Source organism: Phascolarctos cinereus, unplaced genomic scaffold (assembly GCF_003287225.1).
Source record: "Phascolarctos cinereus isolate Bilbo 61053 unplaced genomic scaffold, phaCin_HiC Scaffold_3;HRSCAF=262, whole genome shotgun sequence".
Lineage (NCBI taxonomy): Eukaryota > Metazoa > Chordata > Mammalia > Diprotodontia > Phascolarctidae > Phascolarctos > Phascolarctos cinereus.
Genome location: NW_027555736.1, coordinates 258,461,770 through 258,483,402, shown reverse-complemented (window position 1 = coordinate 258,483,402; position 21,633 = coordinate 258,461,770). Strand labels below are relative to the sequence as shown.

The following is a 21,633-nucleotide window of genomic DNA, read 5'->3' as shown; positions in this document are numbered from 1 at the left end:
CAATGTCTGACATATAGTAGTGCTATATAAATGTTGATTCTCCTCCCCCTTGCCTGTCCTATTTTAGGAAATCTACTTGTAGTAGGGAGGACAGAGGGGAATCCTCCCCTCCCCCAGCTTAGTTAATACAATCACTTCCTCTAGGGGCAGAGAACAGAAAGAAAGACAACTTATTCAAAAAGAAATGGCCACAAGGAACATATATACGAGCAAGGCAACTCAATTTACTACAGGAACTTTTGTAATGTCTCTGCTTGGCGAGTTCCTCCATTGAGTGCCCTGGATCTGCTCCTCCCTTTAAGTCAACTCTCAACAACCAAAGCTAGTTCTGTCTTGAATCCGTAGTCAGCTCTTTTCTCTGCTGCCAGAAGTCATACTTTTTTAAGCTGCTTCTTGCCCCTGATACTCGGACTCTAGCTCCTTGCTGTAAACAGACGTCTTCTACTGAAAAAAATAGTTCTATTGCAAGATGCCATGGCAAAGATCATGAAAAAACTTGCTTTTTGACTCATGTAACTTCACCACCTCCAGGACTAACAACCTTTGCTTTTTAAAAATTTACCAGGGATGCAGCTTATCTTCAAACCTATGCCAAGTCCTCCTTCCAGTTCAGGCAGGAAAACTTTTCTACACTTTGTAAAGCAATAACAAGGGCCAGATCCATTTTTGTACTTCACTTAACATATTAATACCTGTTACTTCTGTTATCTACTCCTTGTTTTCTATGATTATATCAGCTAAACTGGAAGGACACCAACTCCAATAGCTTTTAAAGGATTGAGGAGGGAAAAGAATGCTCCAGTTTTCATCTCCCAGCTTTTCCTAAGAATCTCCTTGAGCCCAAAGGGAAACAGGGATCTGGTGAAGAGGTTTGCTAAAACAACTCTCCACTTAAAATATTTTTTCAAATATGGTTCCCAATGTTTTTTTGATCTGGGGCATTATACTTGCTTGATTTTATACTGCCCATTTCTTCTAAAAATGGCCTGTGACCTTATAAAAAAATAATGAATGAAAATGCATTTTAAGAATGCCACAACCAAGAATAACAGGAAACAGGCTGGGGTGTCATAAAAGCAGGGATGGGAACCATATCTTCAAGTGTTGAGGAACTTCATCACAATTTATTATTGCTTGCTTGTAAAAGGTAAATGCTGTCTTAGGGAGAATCTTTTTTTTTTTTTTTGCCTCTCCAACCATCTCAAAGTAGTATTTCCCCCAACCCTGGGGAGGAAGTCCTCTTCCTCTCACGAAAAAGATCTTTACCTTTAAGTAAATTAACAGAAATTATAGGTATTAATGTTAACCAAAGTGCAAAAATGTATTTAGGCCTTGTTACAGCTTTACAAAGTATGAAAAAGGTTTCCTGACTGGACAAAGCTAGGAGCTATATAAAGAAAAAACAAAATCCTAGATGTTTTATCTCGTATCCCAATATTTCTCACAGGGATGCTGAACAAATTAGGAGAGGAAAGAAAAAGATATAAAAGAAAGTTACATGTTTTTAAAAGAAATGAAAATGAAAATTTTCTAACTGGGGATTGTAGTGTAGTAGAAAAAATACTGTATTTGAGTCAGAAAGTCTGGGTTCTAACTCTACCAGGGGTGCTTGAAAAGAGTGTGACTTCAGACTGAACCTCCCTTGGCCTGTTTCCTCACCTATAAAATGGGGGTATTATTTTGAACTACTATCTCTTAATGTGACAAAAGTTCTTTATAAACAGTAAATAAGGCACTATATAAATGTTATAATTATTTTCATTAATAAAAATAATTCTCTATTCTCTCAAAGTTATACAATTCATTTTCCTTTCCTCCAACTCCCCTGACATGAGATTTTCTTCATCCTTCTTCTACCCTACTACTTTGGTCTTACTAGTATAAAGTATACAAATCCTACCCCAAAAATATGGGGCAGAAAAAAAGGGAGGCAGGTTTAATGAAAAAAATAATAAAATTTACCTTTAAAATAATGACTCATTTTATTTTAATACATAGTTATAAATATATTTTGTCAAAATATATGATCAATATGGTCAAAACATTTGCACGTAAAAGTCATAAATAAGGTCAAGGTGTGAATGTTTAGGGTGTTGCTTCTCTTTTTTAAAAAAGATAAAAAGTCCAGCTATAAGGGAACAGTCTGTGTGTGGATAAGTGGTTAGGTGGAGGATGAGGGTGAGTTTGTATTTGTGCATGTGTGTATCCTCTCCCCTTCCCACCAAGGGCTACCCGAGTCTCAGCGACACCCACATCCTTCTACCACCATTTCCTGATAGTTTTTAAGTACAACCTTGTCGTATTCATCTAGGTACAGCATGGAGATTGCACTTAGCTCTGTGGGCACACAGCAAGCTTTAGGGATGCTAGAATTGACTGAGTTGACCAGGGTCTGAACGATGGCATGGTTGGTGGAATTGAGGTGGTCAGTGAGTGGGAAGGGGCAGTCCCCCTGGCAGTAGAAGGCGTGGTAACCTGGGGGAGCCACAATCCAATCATTCCAGCCCACGTCACTGAAGTCCACATAAAGGGGATGGCGTCTGCAGTTCTTGCTCTTTTTTCTGGGCCGCTGTGGATGGTGCTTTGGACTGCGCTTAGCTCTTTGGTGACGGAGCAGGGTATGCCCCCGGCCATCATGGCCAAAAGTGACCAGAAGGGGTCGGAACTGGGCCCAATCCCCACCCCCTTGAGGTAAAGATCGGCTAATCCTGACATGCTGGCCCTGGTGGGTCTGTCTCTGGTGGAGGTGAGTCACTTCAATAGCCAGCCCATGGTTAGGCTGTTTGTCCTGAGTCCATCGAAGGACTGCGGGGCTTACATCAAAACTTTCCCACTGAGTCACATTGTGATGGACAAGTCTGGTGTCTAATAGTCTAGTAATGAGGCTGTCCGGCATGGACACTGCTGGGGGCTTCATGACTTCATAAATATTAATCCTATGGAAACCCAGCTCCCAGTCAGGGCTCTGATCAACTTGTTCCCTATAAAGCCGGAGCTCTGCAGAAGAGATCACCTCATTCTCTGGAATGCTGCTGAGGTTAAAGAGAAAACGAAAAGCAGGGTTTTCTCTGGTCCCTGGGATGCTCTCCAGATGTTCTAGGCACAGAAGGGAAAAAGGAAAAAAGAGTACATTAACTTTTTTTTTCTTGAGAGGGAGGAAAATCACGAGAAAATTAAGATACAACTAAAGGGCTGAACTATGAACACTGCCAGTCAGATATTTTATGGACATGAATTTAGCTAGTTAGTTTAAACTAGCAACTCTCTCAAATAGGCAAAAATGCAACTCTCAAGTACCAAAACCAGAAAGCAATTCCTATCTTCTTTTATATTTCTAGTAATTTCCCTGTGGCAGCTCCTTACTCCAGCACGATCAGACTCTTCTTTAAAAACATCTTGGCTTCGTGTCCATGCTTTAGTGTGTTTGCTTGTTCATTTGTTTTTCAAGTTGTTTTTAAATAAAAAAGAAAACGGAGAAGATACAGCAAGAAGTGAAAGGAAATATACACAAACTACCACTCTGCTTCAATTTTCTAGTATTGCTAAACATTTCCACATCAATTTAAGAAACATAGAGCATGCCTTGTTGATCATGTTACAGAAGGGAAAATAAATTCCAAAGCTGTAATGATGCTGGTGGATTAATAACTCAGATTTACCCTGGAAAGGAAACATCCACTAGGAAACATTCAGATAGGATTACAAGGCCCCTATTGAACAAACTTTACAAATAACAGCTGTAGTATTAAATTTAGTCGGTACTTAAAAAAATACTACTTGAAAAGCTGACAGGGATAACTCTGAAAAGGTTGGGGGGAGGAGGAGGAGGCAGGAAAAGACAAGTAATAGGGAAGTAAGAGAACTTTTCCTAATGATGACATCCCTTCTTTCCCCACCTCCAGTGCCCTCAACTTCCTTCCTCTCAGTCTCCAGAGATGTAAAATTCATTCTAGTATTCGATTCAGGACCTTCAAATCGTCAGTAGCATAGGTAAAGTCGACTGTAGTTGGGGGCTATTATTTAATTTTTCACATACATACTCTTTCCCTAGTCTTTTCCTCCGTCCTACCTACTCTTAACCGGGAGCATAGTTTCTTTTCTCCATCCCTAGACTTAGGGCATTCAGACTGACCTTCGTGATGGAAACACCTCACGGTGTTGGCCCGGCTGGTTGGACGCTCTGGGTACTCCAGGCTGAAGTTCTGGATTTGCTCCTTCTCCACCTCCTCCTCTCCAGACTGCAACCGGTAGAGATCCCGCATGTAATCGGGGATGACAGCGCCCTTGCTAGGCTGGGGCCGTCGACGAAGCCCAAACATCTGCAGCAGCGTAGCCTCAAAGTCCCGAAAGAGCTCATGGTTCTGCCCAGGGCGGCGTCCTCCCGAGTGGCCCTGAATTTCGGCGACTTTTTTCTTCCCCGTCTCAGGTATCAAACTAGCATGGCTCACGCCTCCTAGCAGGACTTGGCATAATAAAACGACCATCAGCATTCGGTTACCAGGAATCATGGTGTCTCTAGGGAGGGTTAAGGGTTGGAGGGTTAAATTAATAAAATAAATAAAGATGAAAATATGTGCACTTGTGTATACATATATGTCCACAAATGGCGGCCAAGATTAATAACCAGACCAAAGATCAAGTCTGTGTCTCGCCTTCCCTCTACTCCGGATCAGCTGCAGCCATGCATGGTCTGAACACAGGAATTGCCCTGTAATTACTTGTTCTGACTTGTTTACAGTCAAATAACCCCAAATCGGATAGCCTCCATTCTGTTAATCTTTTTTTGTCCCTGTTACTATCTTAGCCATGATCTCAACTTGGCTTGCCCAAGGATAAACAGTTAACGTTGAAGGGGTTTAAAACGGGAGGGGTGCTTGAAATGCCATCGACCCCCCTTTCTCCTCCGACCCTCTCCTTCTCTCTTCTCTACTCTTCCTCCCCTTCCCACCTCCTCTCCCCCACCCCCCACCCCCACCCCCGGGCAGCAGAACAACCCGCTGATTAAGACTGGGTTGGAGGGGAGTGGTAGGCTTAGAGGGTGAGGGGTGGAATCAAAGGATGCGTCAAAAGAGTTCCAACAACAGAGAAAGCAGCTTTGGAGCAGGCTGGATGCCTCGTTTGTTTATTCTGAGGCTTAAGTGTTTTTAAGAGACCAGCAAAAAGTGCTTAATTGCTTCCCGATAAACTCAGCAAGGAATGAGCACATGGCTCCTCCCCCTGCCCGCTCAAACAGCTTTGACAAACGACACTGAACATAAACAGAAATGATGGGCTTTCTAAAAAGAGGGGAAAAATCAAGGAAGGTAAATATAAGGCTAACTGCTGGGTTTTCCTTCCCCCCGCCCCCCATTTCCCTTCCCCACTTGCGCTTCCCTTCTTCACCAGATGTGAAGGCAACTTAAGTTGCATTTGGAGCTGGAGAGGGAAAGGCTGCGAAGAAAAAATTAAGGGCTATAATATTGCATATCAAAGACCGAAATTGTTACACTGGAGAAAGGGAGAGTGGGGAGAAAGGAAGAAGCGGGGGCATAAATTAATGGGGGGGTAGTAAAAAAATAAAATAAAAAGCAAGAAGAGGCGTCTACTCACTGACAGAAAACAAGGCATATAAAAACAGTCCATGATTCTTGACAGCCAGTCTTTAAACAAACTTTCTTGAAAAGCTCAGGGAAGCTGAGGCACTGCGCTGCTCGGGATGGCACTATGCAATGGCTCCTAAAATGAATATTTGAAAATAATGAGATTCCCAACCAGACAGGCTCTGTTTTTCTTCCAGCCCCTCAAAGTCACGTGAAGCCAGTCCCCGCCTCTCGCGCTGAGAATCTCGTCCCTCCTCTGGAGTCAAAAGGGTCATTCCTTCCTCCCTCCACCCCACAATCCTTCCCATTCCCCGCCCCTTCCACTCCCTGAACACCTTCCCACCCCGAAGTCAATCGCAACGCCTCCAGCGACTCCAGGAACCTAGCTGGTAGTTGGGAATCGCGATAGAGCCTTGCCGGGTCCGCGGTGTATCCTAAATTCGAGCAGCCCAAGGCGAAACCTCCAGTCCAAAGCGCTAAGGATTCAGCTAATTCAAGCAGATATGAGAAAAGCTGCTTGTGGGGAAAGGAGAAGTGGAAGACTATCCTCTCTACCTGCGGATTACAGGATGTCTGGAAAAATCTCCTCCCGCCAAGGGTTCAAAGGTACCACTCAGTGGGTACCCACTACTGCGTCTGTGCCTTTTTAACGAGAAACTCATGGGAATTCTGGAATTTTTGGGTCTTTTATTAGACTCAGTTGGCATGACTTATTTATACCACAAGGTCTTTTGAGTGAGTTGTGTCTGAAAGAAAGAAAGAAAGAAAGAAAGAAAGAAAGAAAGAAAGAAAGAAAGAAAGAAAGAAAGAAAGAAAGAAAGAAAGAAAGAAAAGAAAGAAAAGAAAACAGAGGAACACACACACACACACACCACACACACACACACACTCTGCTACCACTTCCTCTTGCAAATCTCTTACAGTCAAAATATTGCTTTCCAGAGAAAAGTCACCACAAGCAACAGCAGACATCAAGTTCTAAGACCACCCAGCTAAAGGCTCTTGATCGACACTTAGGAGGATGGATAGGGAGTAGGAAGACTAAAAAGGGAAATAACCGTTTTCTCAACTTTCTTTACTAAAAGAATTCTTAAATAAATGGCTTAGGCCCACCTCCTTCATTTGAACTTGGCAAAAGAATACCCTGAATCCAAAAAAGAACTGACTTTCCGAAAGAGAACATCAATGCCCAGGTTTATACTCAGTAATACTAATCAATTTTAAACTAGGCAAAACTCCCAGAAAAAAAAACACCCAGAAAAAAAAACACCCATTCAGAAATGCTTCTCAACTCTTTTTCAATTCCTGGTCTGTGACTTTTCATATCCTAACCTCACTGTAAAGATTAAATCCCATCTGGTCATAGAATTAAATAATTGTGAGCAGCTTTTGGTGTCAAATTTTTCTGTCCTACAAATGTATACAAATAAAACATTTACAAAAATGAATCCCTACCCTCTCCATCCAAAACAATTCAGTACTACTCACACACTTCTTTTCTGTGCCGCACTGACTTCCTTTTCTCCACCTCCATGATCCCTCTAACTTGGTCTGCTTAATTCCCTTTTAGAAAACCTTTTTTTTTTCTTTCTTGGGCCACTTAGGTGGAAAAAAGGAAAATAGCTCCAGATAACTTGGCATCTCACAGCAAAAAATTCACTCTCCCTGAGCTCCAACCCAAGATACATAGATTTACTGAAACCTTTTTTGATATCTGAAGAATTGAGCCTGATTTTAATCATCAATTTAGAAGCAGATGCCCAGAGGAATAAGCAATCTTTTATTGCCCTTTTGGTTTCCTTACATCTCTGGATAGAGTTCAGCAACTAATTCCCTATGAAGTCTCTGTTCCTGAAAAGCCCCTCAGAATAACTCAAGACTGAGAAGACAAGATCATCCTAAGGGAGGAGAGTAAAGAATAGAAAAATGCCTCCCCAATTTGCCAAAATTCTCCGCATTCGACTATGCAATAGAAAAATATTTTCCAAGGCAACGCCTCTCTGAAAACACTAGTAAATCTGACTATAGGAGCAGTGGGAGGTGTATGTGTGTCTGTGTGTGTGTGTGTGTGTCTGTGTGTGTGTGTTAACAGTAATAAGGTCTTTGGTGGTGGTAGGAAGATATTTTTCAGGGGAAGTTTCAGAAATCAAGTATTCCCTGCAAGGTGTGCCCACATGGCTTCAGAACAGAGCCAGCATTCCTAACTCACTCCCCGCCGTACATGAGGACTAAAGAACTCTCAGCTCTCCACTGACTCTGGAGAGAAAAGAGAGAGCAGTTTCAGAGCCCAGAGCAAAGATATTCTCCTTTGGGCTCCAAGAAGCAATATTTAGCAACCACCTACAAAGAGTTTCACCTCCCCCATTCTGTCTCATTCTGTTACTGCTTATGGCTACAGGACAGTTACAAGTTCGTATCCTGGAGTCATCATCTCTTACTTAAACATTTCATTTCTATTTTCTTTAGTCTTGTGTGGGGAAAACTAAGAAATGAACAAAACTTCCCCACAACCTTTCTTCCATTTCTGTGAGTGTGTGTGTGTGTGTGTGTGTGTGTGTGTTTGTGTGTGTGTGTCTCTCCCTCCCTCCTCCCTTCTATCCCCTTTCTTGGAAGCCTCATTGCAGTGATTTTCCTTGTGCCTGCTATCCCTAGCCTATTATTGCTTACCGTGTGTTTTCAGAGTAGTAGAATCTTGAGCAATTCTGTCTGAAAGGTTGTAGTAAACCTGTCCAGAAACCAAAGGCTAGGGCACAGGAATCTAAAAAAATCTTTAACTGCAATCTTATCAGTGAGATATAACAATCACCAGGCAAGCAGAATCAATTCTTGCAAGAGTAAAATCACCTTCCATACTAACCATACCTAACTTTTGCCATCTTCTCTACATTTTTCTCTCTCCTTTTCTCTCCCCTCTTTCTTCCTTCCTTCCTCTTTTTCTCAGCAGCCCTGCCCTCCTTTCCTCTTTCACACTTGGGTCCACTCCTCCCTCTCCTCTCTTAGCCTCTCCTCCCCTTCATGCTTCTCTTTGGCTTTCTCCTCCCTTTTTCCATGTGAGTGCCCGCCCACATCCTCTAATCCTGCAAGCTAACCTCGAAAGGTCCTGAAAACCAAGGCAGCCTTAATTCTAAACCCCAGAGTTTCTGAAGCTCCTTTTCCCATTCTAATATGGCTTGTGGTCCTCACCTGGGGACCAAGTTCAGTGGTACTAGAAAGCATGCACAGACTAGTCTGCTTGCTCACAAGAAATACCCATGGGAGTCTGGCCTTCCCTTAAGTTTAGAGTAACTGCTACTCAAACTGATTATTAAAACACTGAGTAATCATAATTTACTCTGAGTAATTAGAGATAATGAAACACCTCTAAAATCAAATTATGGAGAAAGGAGCAGTTGGATTAGTTTGCTGTCTTTAAATTGTTGAAAGATTTCTAAATGCTGAGAAGCAAACTGTGAACAATTTTCTAGAAAAGTAAGCTCTGAAAGTCTGAAACCTAAAAAGACTTCCCCTACAATATCTATGAAAAGGCTTTTGCATATATGTGTATATGTGTATAAATACATATATGTATGTATGCCATATGTATATCTAAATGTATGTATAAGTATGTATAAGTCCAGGCCTGGGATTTAATTGGTGTAGGGAGCTCCCAGTGAGGTAATTTTCCCTACCAATTCAGAGAGGTGACTTTTGTAATTTGTAGTCTTAATGTTTCCTGGAGAAATTAAATGGCATGCCCAGGTTTACAGTGCCAGGATATGTTGAACTTGAACTCAGGTTTTTCTGACTCTGAGGCAGGTGTGCTTTCCATCCCCTTACCCCACACTGCTTTTATGTGTGTGTATATGTATGAAATCACAGATTACAGTATATACAATGAGATCCATGATGATCTGGTTACTGACTTCAACCCCTTGCCCCCTCCCACAGATATGCAAAAATAAGCCATGAATTTTGGGGGTGACAGCATCTAGAACGGTTAGAGACAGGGTAGGATTGAAAAGTGATCCAAAGTGCAGCACAAGAACTCAAATAAAAAAAAAAGTTTACATATACATATAATTGTTTCCCCTTTGCTTGGCTTCCCATTTATCACTACCTCCAACTCCCCAACAAGGTGCCAATTAATAACTCTTTTCTAGATCACAGGTACCTTTTTCAAGATATGAGTATGTCTCTTTCTTCTCTCTCCTCTATTTTGTTTTTAAGAAGAAAAAGAAATAAAGGAAGAAAGTACAGCTCCTTTCTTGAAGCCCCTTAGTATGTTCTCTCCTTACTGGTGGAGATGAATGTCCTGCCCTGTGTGAGAGGTGGGGTGAGAATTGGAGATAGGTGAGAACTTCAGTTCTGGGCCAGACTTTGCTCTTCAAGCAAAGTCCACTTTGGACTCATTAAGCTTCAAGTCCTCTTTGTGCTTACAGCTTTAAGAAGAAAGATGGAAGAGGATGACCCCACTTCAGATTGCTGAAGTGACTGGGAAGACATGAGAGGATCATGTCCCTATTTGCAGCTTGCTATACTAGAAATGGTTTTAGAAAAAGTTTTCTGTTGGATAAGGTCAAGGACTCTCTCTTAGCTGAGCTGACTTATCTCATAACTTCTCCGATTTCTGCTTTGCTATGATTTAGATAAATGGGTTTCTTTGTTATTTGCTATATGTGTTCATTTTGGACCTGGTATTAGGTATTAGGAAACCTTGGGTTTAGAGCTTGAGATCCCCCTACCCTTTCTCAAAATGACAAAGCAATCAAAAGTTAGCTCAAACCCAACCATATTCCTAAATGAAAAAGATTTTAGGGAGCAGATAGATATACTTCTAACACAGTATCCCCCTTCTCTAAGGAGAGCATAGTGGCATCTGGCCAACCTCCTGCTACCCACCTGGAAGGAATGAAAGTCTTCCTTGGAGAAGGTTGGGAAGAAGAGGCTATTCTGCCTTCTTTCCTGCCACACAATGACAGCCTTGCCAATGGTGGACCTTTTGCAACACATGGGCCTCTCTACACATGTGAGGTCCATTCCTTTTTGAGAGAGAGAAAGAGAGAGAGACAGACAGACAGACAGAGACAAAAAGAGAGACAGAGAGACAGACAGAGACAGAGAGACAGACAGACAAAAAAGGAGGGAGGAAGGGAGGGAAGAAGGAACAGAGGAAGGAAGGAAGAAAAGAAAGGAGGAAGGAAGGGATATAAGAAGGAGGAAGAGGAAAGGGAGAGAAAAGAGAGAATAAAGGGAGATAGTAAGGGAGAAAAGAGGGAGGCAGGGAAAAAGAGAAGGAATGAAGTACAGAGACGTTAAAGGAACTTGACTAAAACTGTCGAGTAAATGCCTGGTTCTGCTCAAAAATGCAGACTTCTCATTGCCAAGGTAGAGTCCTTGGGTGCACAGTCTTTATATTGGCCATGTGCTGGAAAATTAAGCATTTGCAATTTTTCCTTTCATGCCTCCTTGACTTGTTGAGAATGGAAGGAAAGTTCTCTCAATAGGCTGTTAAAATGATTACATTGGGAAAACAGATGCTTGCATAGGAGTTTCAGTTGGATGACCTCTGAAGCCTCTTCCAACTCCAACATTTTTATGACGTTGATTGTAAGCAATTTGTCTTTAAAAAAAATACTGTTATTGATATCTTACTTTTATGAAACCTTCATTTCCTAAAATATTCCTTCACAGTTAACCATCTCTTTTATTAAAATTTTAAAAAGAAGGGGGGGAATTCAGTAAAAACCAAACAACATATAAATGATGTCTGGCAGTATACACTGGCTTTTCTTGAAAAACTGAAGGCCGCAATGATTTAGCAGGTATTTAACCAACCTCTCCACTAACAAATTCTTTTTTTTCCTATAGCCACTGTTGCTTATTTTTCAAAATGTTAGCCATTTCCCTTTGCTCTTCTTACCTTTAACCTTTCCTGAGCCACTGATGCAGGAAGACATCTCTTAAACCTGGGAAACATCTAGAATTTTGGCAAAAATCCAAATACCCTGCCCTCTATCCCTTCATAGTTTAGGGTTGATAATGACCCAATCAGACTGATACTGACAATGTATTAAGTACTATGTGGCCGGGAGCAAGTCACTTCCTATCTGGATCTTAGTTGCCTCACTTGTAAAATTTTTGGACTACATGATTTCTGAGGTCCCTTGTTGATCTAAGAGTAGAACTGAGACTTCATCAGGCTACTTGGCTTCTTTAACTAAAGTATACCTCCTCTGCTTTAACAAAGTAGGACAATTTTCTCCCCTAAAAGATAGTATCAATACTTACCCATTTTATGACATAATCATAATAATACAGAATTACAATAATTATCATTAATAATTACTTAAAATTAAAACTTCATTAAAATTGTATAGTGTCTATCTTGCTATGTTATACTCTGCCATATCAGGTATTATATTTTCAGTATACTTGCTTTAGCTCTAGTGATCAGATAAGTAGTTATCGAGCAGTCAGTATCAAATGCAGCTGTCTTATTCCTGAGTCTCAGAAATTGCAGATACACTATTTTGTTAAAAGCAAAATTTAAAACAAACAAAAATGTTCTGTATGGTGAGAAATAAATCTTCAAATTTTGTGGGATAGGAGGTTACCCAATTTTGCTAAGGCCAAGAAAATTATGTGCCCCAATATCACCTTCCTCTAAGATTATAATAACATATCACCCAGGAACCTTACCTACACTAAGCAACCTGCCTTTCTTGCCTTATAAACAATGTTTCTGTAACAGAGTTATGCTGGGTCATGCAAACTCACTTGTTGGTCACCTGTTAATATAGCATATTTCCTCAATGATGACCTAATTGCCACATCTCTCTTTAATAAAATAACTAAGTGCCTACTCCAATGTACTAAATATTACATATTTAACAAACTTGAGAAATATCTTTTTCTATAAACTGTTACTCTGTGTCAAAACCTTTAGTATCTGAGGATTAAATAAATATTAAAGTCACTAGTTTTTCAATTTACTAACAATGTAGTAAATTAATGACACAAAGAGTATGTAACCCCTGCCCCAAAGCCCACTGGTATGGAATTCTCTCCTTATTGGTGGAAATGAATGTCCTGTCCTACCTGATGGGTGGAGTGGTATGGTCGAGGGGCAGAGAGCTTCAGTTCTCAGAGTTCTCCCTTTGGAGACTGGTCAAGCTTCAAGTTTTCTTTGACCATCTAGTCAGCTTGCAGCTCCAAGAGGAAAGATGGAAGAGGCCGACCCCACTTCAGGCTGTGGAAGAAAAAGACTCTAGGAAGACATGAGAGGAGCTGGCAACCTCTATCATGTCCCCATTCCCAGCCTGCTCCCCTAGAGATATCAGAAAGGTTCCCTAATTGGTTGAGCTGAGTTACCTCATTCCAAAAGGAAGAGTCCTTCTACTCTATGTTGTCTGGTATGCATTCTCTCATGTACACCTTGATTTCTGTTTTGCTACTATTTGGATAGATGAATTTCTTTGCTATTTGCTATATGTGTTCATTGTGGACCTGGAATTAGGTGGGGAACCTTTGAATAAAGAGCTTGAGGTCTCCCTACCCTCTTCCAAAAGGACAAAACAATCAAAAGTTAGCTCAAAACAAATCATGTCCCCTAAATGAACAATATTTAAGGGAGCAGACAGATAATACCTCTAGTCCAGTACCCCATCTCCCTGCAGAGAGCAGAGTGCTGTCCTCTAGCCCAAACATTCTGCTTCCACTCTTGGCAGGAATTAAGGTGTCCTTTGTAGAAAGAGTTGGAGAATATGAGAGGAAGTCTTGAGATGTCTATTCTGCCTCTCTTTAAGCCACATGCAAAGACAAAATCTTTGTTATATGTAGGAAATTTGAAATGTTTTAGCTATGAGAAAGACCACAGCCAGTGCAACCTCCAACAATCGCTGTAATTTCAGACGACTTCCCATTACTTCTGGAACACCGTAGCAACTTTCAATACACTCTAGATATAAATTAAAGTCTCTTCTCAAGAATTCTTTTCATCTCCTTTACAAGACAAAGATCGAAACAATTCCAGCAGGGAAATTCTCTCCATTTTCCTTCTATCTCCTCTAATTTTTCTCAAGCCACAACTTTTGACACTTTCTTGCTAGACTCACAGTTCATAAAATAGTCTTCATAATATTTCTTCACAACATGAGTCAAAAATATTTCACATAAAGTTTTTTCCTCAGTCTCTTTTTCTCTCATATAAAATTTTTCCTCAGTCTCTTTTCCATAGTTCTCAAATTATCTTCATCATTTCTTTCTTCATAGTCTCTCAAAACTTCCAGTCTAAATGCCAAATCTTCTACATTCCATCAGAATCTCAAAGTTTTAGTGACAGTAAACATAGCCTCTATAGGAGAGGCTATTAGAATTGGTGTTACACTTTTGTTGCTTGCTTGGTTGGTTATTTATTATCCTTCATTCTCTAAGAGGACCAAAATGACATCACTATGTTGGGGTCAAGGTACAGTGCGTCTTGACTGATAAGAGCTCAGAAGCTTCTACTACAGGTCATGCACCACATGAACATTTTGAGTGGAAATGTCTCTAAATCTGCGCATCTCATGTTTCCTTTGAGCTACTGCAATTACACTTTGCTCATAAAGCATAGCGCTTTCTTTGATGCAGTCATGCCGTGCTGGGAAATCCTGTGCCAGTGTCTCCCATGTCTCTCAAATGATTCCAAAGTTGCAAAGTTCTTCCAAAGAGGCCTTAAGAGTGTGCTTATAACAGCTCTTCTGACCTCCATGTGAATGCTTAGCTTGTGTAAGTTCTCCATAAAATAGTCTTTTTGGGAAATATATGTTTCACATTTAAACAATATGGCCAGCCCACAGGAATTGCACTCTCTGAAGCAGAGTTTGAATGCTTGGCAGTTTAGTTTGAGAAAGGACCTCAGTGTCTGGTGTCTTAGTGTCCAGGTGATCTTCAGAATCTTTCTAAGACAATTCGAATGGAAGTTATTTGGTTTTCTGGCATGGAATTGGTATACCGTCCAGATTTCAGAGACATACAATGATGAAGTTAACAAAATGGCTCCGTAGACATCTAGTTTGGTAGGCAGCCTAATACCTCTTCTTTCCCACAGTTTCCTTCGGAGTCTCCCAAACACTGAGCTATCTTTGATGATGTGTGTGTCAACCTCATCATCTGTGTGGTCATCCCTAGAAAGTATACTGCCAAGGTAAGTGAATTTATCCACAGCATTCAGAATTCCCCCATTTGCTCTAAACAGTTCCATTTGTGGATGGTGCAGTGCTGGTTCATGGAGAACCATTGTTTTCTTTATATTAATTGTTAGGCCAAAATTAGCACAAGTGGCAGAGAATCAATCCATACTCTGTTTCATCTTCCCCAGAGGTTTCATTGAGTACACAATCATCTACAAAGGAAAAAGCATGCACCTTGGGGCAGTGAGGTGGTCCAGTGGATACAGCACTGGCCCTGGAGTCAGGAGGACCTGAGCTCAAATACAGCCTAGACATAGCACACTCACTGCCTGTGTGACTCTGGACAAGTCACTTAACCCCAATTGCTTCACACACAAAAAAAAAAGGAAAGGAAAGAAAGGAAGGAAGGAAGGAAGGAAGGAAGGAAGGAAGGAAGGAAGGAAGGAAGGAAGGAAGGAAGGAAGGAAGGAAGGAAGAAGGAAGGAAGGAAAGAAGGAAGAGAAAGAAAGTCTTGGCTCATAAACTTTTCAAGTTAAATAATTTACTTGGTAGCTCACCTTGATATCATGTTCGTTTTCGTTGAAGGCATTTGACAACATTGCTGAAAACATCATGCTAAAAAGCATAGGAGCAAACACACAGTCTTGTTTCATTCCATTGGTGACTGGGAAAGCATGAGAGCATCATCTATTATCCAGAACCAGTGCAAGCATACCACCACGAAACTGACGTACAATACTAAGGAACTTCTCCAGGCAACCAAATTTTGCCATCATCTTCCACAAGCCATCACAAATCACAGTATCAAAGGCCTTGGTCAGATTGATGAATGTTGTGTACAGACCTCTGTTCTGCTCCTGGAATTTTCCCTGGAGTTGTTGGACAGCAAACACTATACTGACCTCAGCCCTTTCTGAAGCTACACTGGCTCTAGGGTAGATGACCATTTTCCAGGTGAAGGATCAGCCTATTAAAAAGGACTATGGCAAGAATCTTGCCAGCAATGTCTGAGAAAAAGACCACCCCCCACCACACACACACACATTCACTCTGTGATTGCAAAGAACAATGTTTTCTTTATAGAGATGGACAGTGGAGGCATCCTTGAACTACTTTGGGATAACCTCCTCTTGCCATGTAACTGGGAAGATTTCAGTCAACTTTTCTATGAGCAGTGGACCCTCTGCCTTGGAAATCTCAGCTGGAATAGAATCAGTACCAGGCACTTTGCCACATGAGAGGAGCCTAATGGCATTCAAAACCTCTTCCTCAGTTGGAAGTTTGGCTAAAGAGGGACTGACTTCAACCTAGGCAGCTTCATCATTGGTTTATGACAGCCTGGTGAGAACACTATAGAAATGTTCAGCCCATCTCTCCAGGATCATGTCCTTGTCACTAATCAATATGATCTATCAGCACTGAGAAGTTGAGATGGACCATAGGTCTTTGACCCATAAATAGCCTTCAGAGCATCATAAAAGTGCTTTGGATTGTTACTACCAATGTAAAACTGAATTTTATGCACCCCCTTACTGAGCCAAGAATCCTGAATCTTTCTAAGCTTCACTTGCACTTTACTTTTGGTGGAGTTAAATGCTGCCTTCTTAGAGATGGACAAACTATCCTGCTGGTGAACCCTGTGGAATTCTCATTTTTTATTTAGCAGCTTCTGAATTTCTGCACCATTTTTATCAAACCAGTCTTGGTGTTTGTGTGTTTTGACCCAGATGAGTAACTGTAGCACTGTATGCCAAATCTCTGAAAGCTGACCACTCCTTTTCTGCTCCACTGTTGCCAGTTGTGTATAACAGACCCAGTTTTCCCTCCAAGTTCCCAACAAACTATTCATGCTGAGTTGACACTATGTCTAATATGTTGACAGTAAGTCTTCTGGTAAACAGCTTGCCTTGGTGCTACTTTTGTGGAATGTGAATATTTATTTAACATGGAGAGGTTAAGTCTATGATGGATTCAGCACTCTGCTCCACACATTACTTCTGTTGCTCACATCCTGTCAATAGACAGGAAGAGATATCTTCTCCTTACAAGAACATAGTCTACTAAATGCTAATGCTGGCTGTGAAGGTGCATCCACAAAGTTTTGTTGTGTTTAGGTCATGAGGCACACAAGTCTTCAGTACTAAGTGACCATTGTTGTTGCTGTTTCCAACTCCATTTTCCCCAAGAACTCCCTGTCCTGTCTGATATCTGTGCCTACTCTGGCATTAAAGTCACACAGAATTACAAGCTTGTCCTGCTTTAGCACATTGATGATGAGGGTCTCCTGGTCTTCAGACAATTTTTCTTTGACCTCTTCAGAGTTCATCACGGTGGGAGCATATACATTAATGATGGTGACATGGTGCTTTCCCACAAGTGGCAATCACAGTGTCATGACCCTGTCATTCACTCCTTTTGGGAGGCATCCAAGCTTGTTGACTAAATTAGCTTTGATTGGAGAACCTACACCCAGCTTCATAATGCTCCTCATCACTGAAGCCACTTCAGAAAAATGTGCATCTAGCTCCAACTTTGGTAAGCTGGCCTTCATTTGCCTGTTTTGTTTTACTCAAGGCTGCTATTTGAATGTGATATTTGCTGAGTTCTCTCACAACAAGAACTGCTTCAACTTTCAGATCTGCTGGATTTCTCGTTATCCACAAGCATGAACACATTCCATGTACCAGTGGTGAATGGAACGATCTTTGCAAAGTTTTTATACTTTTTGTGTGTATTTCAACCTCAGGGTAAGATCTTTGCCTGCTGTAGTAAGCAAGCCAGGGTTGTGTGACTCTGGGCAGGTCACTAGGTGAAGCAAACAATTTTTAGGGCACCTTTGCTAGTCTCTTATGAGGAGAAGTAAGCAATCCAGTGCTTTAAAAAGATGTTCAGACACCTAGGGAGCTGCTGAATCCCACTGCTGCTTCAGTCGGGTGAGAAGAAAACCCTATGGCCTGGGTCTCCTGTGTTCAGGGTTCTAACTAGAGCTCCCAGTGCATTCACAAATGCTGCTTTGTCATTTGTTTGTCACCCACAAGACTTTGAGGTAGGTAAAAAATGGTAAAATTGTATGAGTGGTCTTTTGAATTGCATAAATTGGATTAAGTGAAGCAGAATTGTTGGAAGTCACCAGCTTCACTCTCTCTTGCAGAGTCACCAAAGTCCAGTGGCAAGACAAAAGTCAAGATGGCCCTGGATGCAGTGGATAACTTTGGTTTCTCAAATGTCTGAGCAAACTCTAAGTGGTCCACAGTGCCTGCTTCAGCCACCTTCATGACCAGTTGGGACAAATTGTTCACATCTGCCCATTCCACTGAGGAAAGTCTTCACATGCTTGGGGTAGACATCCTCCTTACTCACCAAAAGGTTTGAGGCTCGTTGGTTACTTTCAACCTGGTTTAGCCTGTCTGTAGAAATGTTTTGCTAGGGTGTGGCTGCTTGCAGAAGCTATAGCTTCTTGGAGCCTCAGGTTGGGTGGCAGGTGGACAGCAAAAGGGCTCAGCAGCCCTCACACCAGAGGTACTAGTCTTCCCTGAAAACTTATACACTCCCACTACATATTAGAAGAATGGGATGAGGAGGGAAAATATTTCCATTTCTTGTTTACAATCTCACATTTCTGGACATATGCAAACCACTCTAAAGTCATCTTTTATCTAGCCCATTTTTACTCTTCTTTTTTTATTTCATTCTTCTCACTTGCCCTCCAAGGTCCAAAGTAGTTATACAACCAATTGTCTTTGTGGGAGATAAAATCGTTGAGGAAAACTAATTCAATTCTGTTCTTCTTTTTCCCATCTCAAGTCCATTTGTGGGCCTTCACTTACTCTGTTTACTTGGAACAGAATATAAATAAAACCAATTTGGGCTACCCTCCCCTTTAAAAAAAATTACTCAGTGCCCATCTGGAAATCTACTTTCTTTAACCCTTTAATGGTTTTTTTTAAAATCAGAGTCATTTAAAAAATGTATAAAATATTTTAAATGACACATCTTAAATTTAATAATTTGTGGTAAATTTGTGACTTGCCTGCATTGAAATTTTGATGATGCAATGCTGTGTCATGTAACTGTATAGTATCGTCATTACACACATATATTCCTGTGATGAATGTTGAACTTCCCCACAATGCACAATATGCTCACCTGCCAACACTTGCTTATTAAGACTTGTTGGCAGACTTGACCACTGATTGGTTATAACTTACATTTCATGTGTTTATTTGGAAAATAATGTAATCAGTACGAATTCAACTCTGTTACACAACGGATGAAACATATACGAATTGCTTTTCAAAATTTTACCTTGTCTTCTTTCCTTATGTTTCCACCATCTCTTTATTTTGGCTGCTACCTTTCCCTGGATCATTTCAGTGCCCCCCAGGGGGAAGTATTGCCCACTTTGGGAACCAAAGCTCAACCCTTTGAAAGCTTAAAGTCAAAAGACAAAGGCAGTATAATACATACTTTTGTTACCATACTTTTCCTTATCTCCCACTTCTCAGATACTAAGTTAGGGGCAGCTAGGTGGTGCAATGGGTAGGGTGCTTGGCCTGGAGTCAGGAAGACCTGAGTTCAAATCTGGCTTAAGATACTTATAACCCTGGGCAAGTCACTTAACCTTGTTTGCCTCAGTTTTCTCATCTGAAAAATGACCTGCAAAGGAAATAGAAAACCATTCTAATATCTTTGCCAAGAAAACCCCAAATGGGGTCATGAAGAGTTGGACATGAATGGACAACAAAGTTAATTCTACTTCCACAACATCTCTTTCATCTGGCCCCTTCTTTCTACTAGCATAGCCACAACCTTAGTTTTGGCCCTTATCATCTTTTGTCTTAATATTAAAATAGCACTCTATTTGATCTTCCTACTTACTGTTTCTGCTCTAATTAATTCATTCCAAAAATATTTATTAAATGTCTCTGTAATTAGTCTTTCACACAGCTGCCACAGTAATCTTCCTGATGCACTAGGCTGACCTTAGCACTCCTTACTACATAAGAATGTTAAGTGGCTTCCTATTAACTTTAAAATAAAATACAAATTCCCCTGCTTCTCATTTAAAACCCTTCATAATCTGGCTCCAGTCAATCTTCACAGGCTTTTTGCATGCTATTCCTCTACATGAATCCTGTGTTCTTGCCAACTAGACTACTTGCTTTTTTCCAGACTGCATCTCATTTCCCATCTCTATGATTATGGTCTCCCCTGCTTGGAATGTGCTACACTGTTATCTCTTAGAATCTCTAGATTCTGTCACAAATCGCTAATCTATCATCTTCTACGGGGAGCCTTTCCTAATCCCCCTAGTTATTAGTGTGCTCTCTCTCTTTCTCTTTCTCTCTCTCTCTCTTCTCAAATTATTTTGTATTTGCTTGTCATTTATAGGCTGTGTCTGCCAGTGCAATGTAAGCTCCTTTTGGGAAGGGAGTGTTTTTCACTTTTACCTTCATGTCTCCAGTTTCTGGAATAGTTCCTTGAATATAGATGATTAATAAATGCTTATTCAATTGGATTAAATTGAATTTTACAATTCTATGAATTCATAACAATAACTTACATTTATGTAGTGATCTAAGGCTTATAAAACATTTTCCTTACAACAATCCAATGAGATGGATAGTATAAATATCCCCATTTTATAGGTGAGGTAACTGATGCTAAGAAAGTGAAGTGACTTCCACATGGTCTAATGGCTAGTGTCAAACATGGTCAGAGTCATATAACTATTAGTTTGATAATTCAAACCTTCATCTCCTGACTCCAAGTCCAACATGAAATACATTGCCTTATATATGCTTAACTCAGCTCAAATTATGCCAGGCCAAAGCTTTAAGCTTTTTCTTGCTATTCACTTCCGTTTCTTTATTCCAGCTCTACACAACCAATGGCTATACTCTCCAAATCAAATAAACATTTATTAGTGTTCTGGTAGACACTGGGGAGATATAAAAATTAGATAAAACTACTCTAGCTACTCAGTGAATGTTTGTTTTGCTTATGATTACTCCCTAGCCTATGCTTCCTCTTTTCTCTCACTCTCCTTGCCTATTTTCTCACTAAGTTTAATGTATTTCTTTTTTAATTTTAATTTAACATTTTATTTTCCCCAATTACACATAAAAAACAATTTCAGAGTTTTCTTTTTTCCCACTTAATAGTATTTTATTTTTTCCAATTTTGTAAAGATAGTTTTCAACATTCACTTTTATGAAATTTTGAGTTTGAAATTTTTTTCCCCTTCCCCACCCTTCTCCTCTAGAAGGCAAGCAATCTGATACTGGTTATACATGTACAATTGTATATAACCTATTTCCCCATTAGCAAAGTTGTGAAAGAAGAATCAGAACAAAAAGGAAAAGCCATGAGAAGGAAACAACAACAACAAATGAAAAAATAATATTCTCTGATCTGCATTCAGACTCTGTAGTTCTTCCTCTGGACCTAAGTATCATTTTCCATCATAAGTCTTTTGGAATTGCCTTAGAGCATTGTATTGCTAAGAAGAGCTAAGTCTACCAAAGTTGGTCATTGCAGAAGGTTGCTGTTACTATGTACAATGTTCTCCTGGTTCTATACACTTCACTCAGAATCAGTTGATGTAAGTCTTTCCAGGTTTTTCTGAAATCCACCCACTCATCATTTCTCATAGCAAAATATATTCCATTACATTCATATACCACAACTTGTTCAGCCATTCCCCAACTGATGGGCAACCCCTCAATTTCCAATTCTTTGCCACCACAAAAGAGCTGCTATAAATAGTTTTGTACATGTGGGTCATGTTCCCTTTTGCATGATGTCTTTAGGGTACAGAACTAGTAACTGCATTTCTAGTTAAAAAGGGTATGCACAGCTCTACAGCCCTTTGGGCATAGTTCCAAATTACTCTCCAGAAT

At 40.5% G+C, this 21,633-nt stretch overlaps 1 protein-coding gene across 2 annotated transcripts; it reads right to left on the bottom strand.

Moving 5' to 3' along the window:
- Positions 1 to 1,963: 1,963 nt before the first annotated feature.
- On the bottom strand, positions 1,964 to 8,473 carry BMP4 (bone morphogenetic protein 4). Of its 2 annotated transcripts, none has more exons than XM_020974889.2 (4): positions 8,442 to 8,473; positions 5,590 to 5,715; positions 4,133 to 4,515; positions 1,964 to 3,096 (listed from the first exon to the last, which is right to left on the bottom strand). In XM_020974889.2, the coding sequence occupies exons 1-4, from the start codon at positions 8,453 to 8,455 to the stop codon at positions 2,240 to 2,242; spliced, it is 1,380 nt and encodes a 459-aa protein (XP_020830548.1). In that variant the 5' UTR covers positions 8,456 to 8,473; the 3' UTR covers positions 1,964 to 2,239. The 2 variants fall into 2 exon arrangements, with proteins under 2 accessions (XP_020830548.1, XP_020830549.1); XM_020974890.2 differs by lacking the exon at positions 8,442 to 8,473 and adding an exon at positions 8,247 to 8,359.
- Between the last annotated feature and the right edge of the window lie 13,160 nt (positions 8,474 to 21,633).